This window comes from Frankliniella occidentalis, unplaced genomic scaffold (assembly GCF_000697945.3).
Source record: "Frankliniella occidentalis isolate FOCC.00 unplaced genomic scaffold, Focc_3.1 Scaffold7, whole genome shotgun sequence".
NCBI lineage: Eukaryota > Metazoa > Arthropoda > Insecta > Thysanoptera > Thripidae > Frankliniella > Frankliniella occidentalis.
The window spans coordinates 149,056-150,839 of record NW_026267137.1 but is presented as its reverse complement, the minus strand read 5'-3'; the positions used below and the strand labels follow the sequence as shown (position 1 = coordinate 150,839).

General features: G+C 51.1%; 1 protein-coding gene across 1 annotated transcript in view; it reads right to left on the bottom strand.

The window, feature by feature from the left end:
• LOC113204698 (uncharacterized) overlaps positions 1–758 on the bottom strand; it is a 23,268-nt gene extending 22,510 nt beyond the window's left edge. The window contains exon 1 of the mRNA XM_052273076.1: positions 494–758. Within this exon, the coding sequence (XP_052129036.1) occupies positions 494–529 (36 nt within the window). The 5' untranslated portion in view covers positions 530–758. The remainder of the gene's footprint in view (positions 1–493) is intronic.
• Between the last annotated feature and the right edge of the window lie 1,026 nt (positions 759–1,784).

Sequence of the window (1,784 nt, the reverse complement as noted above, 5' to 3'; positions counted from 1 at the left end):
ACCGATACGACAAACGCTCTCTACTCGCTGATTTGGAGGTTAACTCCAAGTTGACGATAAAGCATTCCGGTTAAGCTTGAATGCAGAAGAATGCGAGGAACAGGAAAGCGGAAGTCACCATTTCAAAGCAAAGCGATTTCCGTCCGTTTTCTTCGTCCCCACATTCTTCTGCATTTCAGCTTTAACGGAATCCTTTAGTGCGTTCGGGAAATAAAAAGCGCGGTTTACCTTTTTTTCAGATTCACTTATCACACGTTAACAGGTTAGCGGCGTAAAGCGCACGCTTTACTTGTTGAGTCATCTTCTGTGCTTTTAGCAAGCAGCGCCATTTGTCTGACCAGCCAGAACAGAGGTGGCCGTGTAACCTTTTCGGGCTGAGATATCGGGAAAAGTGACGATGGCTCCGTTAAACCATCAATTCAGGTGAATCTTAGCACAAAGATAGATTAAAGGACTTTGTGAAGAGTTTGTTCGGGCGGCATGGGTAACTAACCTCGAAATAGTCGATGGCTTCTCCCCGTCCAAACATGGCGAGATGGCGGAAGGGCGAGTTGGAGCGATGAAATGTTGTTCACAAATTACTTTCTATTTTCACGCAATAAAAATTGAAACACTTCGTCAACACTTAGTGACGGAAAACGACCGAAAACGCGACGAGCCGAACGTACGGCTGTAGCACGGCGGCGTGCCCCGGTGATCCCGTCGGTCACTTGCTGCCCGGCGTCGGGTCGGACGCAGACTAGACTGGAAAATGAATGAGGTGACTCCGGACTTCGCCGCCAGATGGCGCACGGTTCGACCAAGTGAGGAGCGGGGAATATGCTCCTTCCGCACAAACCAAGTGCATTGGCAAAGACGTTTTCAAATTTTGAAGGGTTGATGTGAGTCAGAGATATGTTGTTTTGATCAGAGCACTACAAAAATTGCTGCGAAACTAATTTTCGAGCAATTATCACCATTGGAAAGATAACTGAGGTCAAAGTTAAAACGAACGCTTGCTTCTAAAACGCCTCATGTTGCAGTCTCTGTGCGTTGGCAAGCCTGCGCATGAGAACGGCATCGTAGAACTGAGGTATATTTCGTACGCGCGAGGAGCGGCGTCGAGTAAATGGGCAAAATGGGTACAACAAAAACTAAGGAGGAAAGAAGTTGAAAATTACTTCCCCATGATAATTAATTGCCAACATAACAAAATCACAAATCAACGGAAACGCACATCGCTTCCGCGACCAGGGATCAGCCTCTTTGTCTATAACAATGCCTAGTTAATAACAATACTTTGTCGGGCGCAGAGACAGGGCTGTGGCGGGGGGGGGGGGGGGGGGGGGACTTCTAACATTTCTTCGCCGTGACTCATCGTCAAAGCGCCTGTTCCTTCGTCCCCCTTGTCCTTATCCCCGGCGGACACGGCTGTGCTCAGCGCCAGCGACAGATCGCGCGAGTCGCTTGAAGCGCTTCGGAGCTGGCGCGGGGTAGATGTACTCGAGGCTTTCCCAGTCCTCGACGTCGACACGAAGGGGAAAATCGAAGGGCGTTCCGGTAGTCGTTTTTAACTGGTGAGAACCTCATGCGAGCAGGAACAAAAATCGGCACGTTGGAATATTTTTGTCGCGGGAAACTGGCGTGCCGTTGCCCTCCGTGCCGTTACCACCCACGATAGTTCTAGGACCCGCGCTCTGGGGTCGCCCGAAACGCGCGAGTCTTTCGGGGGACAACACGCGAAATGTTGGCGGTGCGAGCGAGAGTGGGCAGTATAGTGCGGGGGCGGCGGGGGCGGCGGGGGC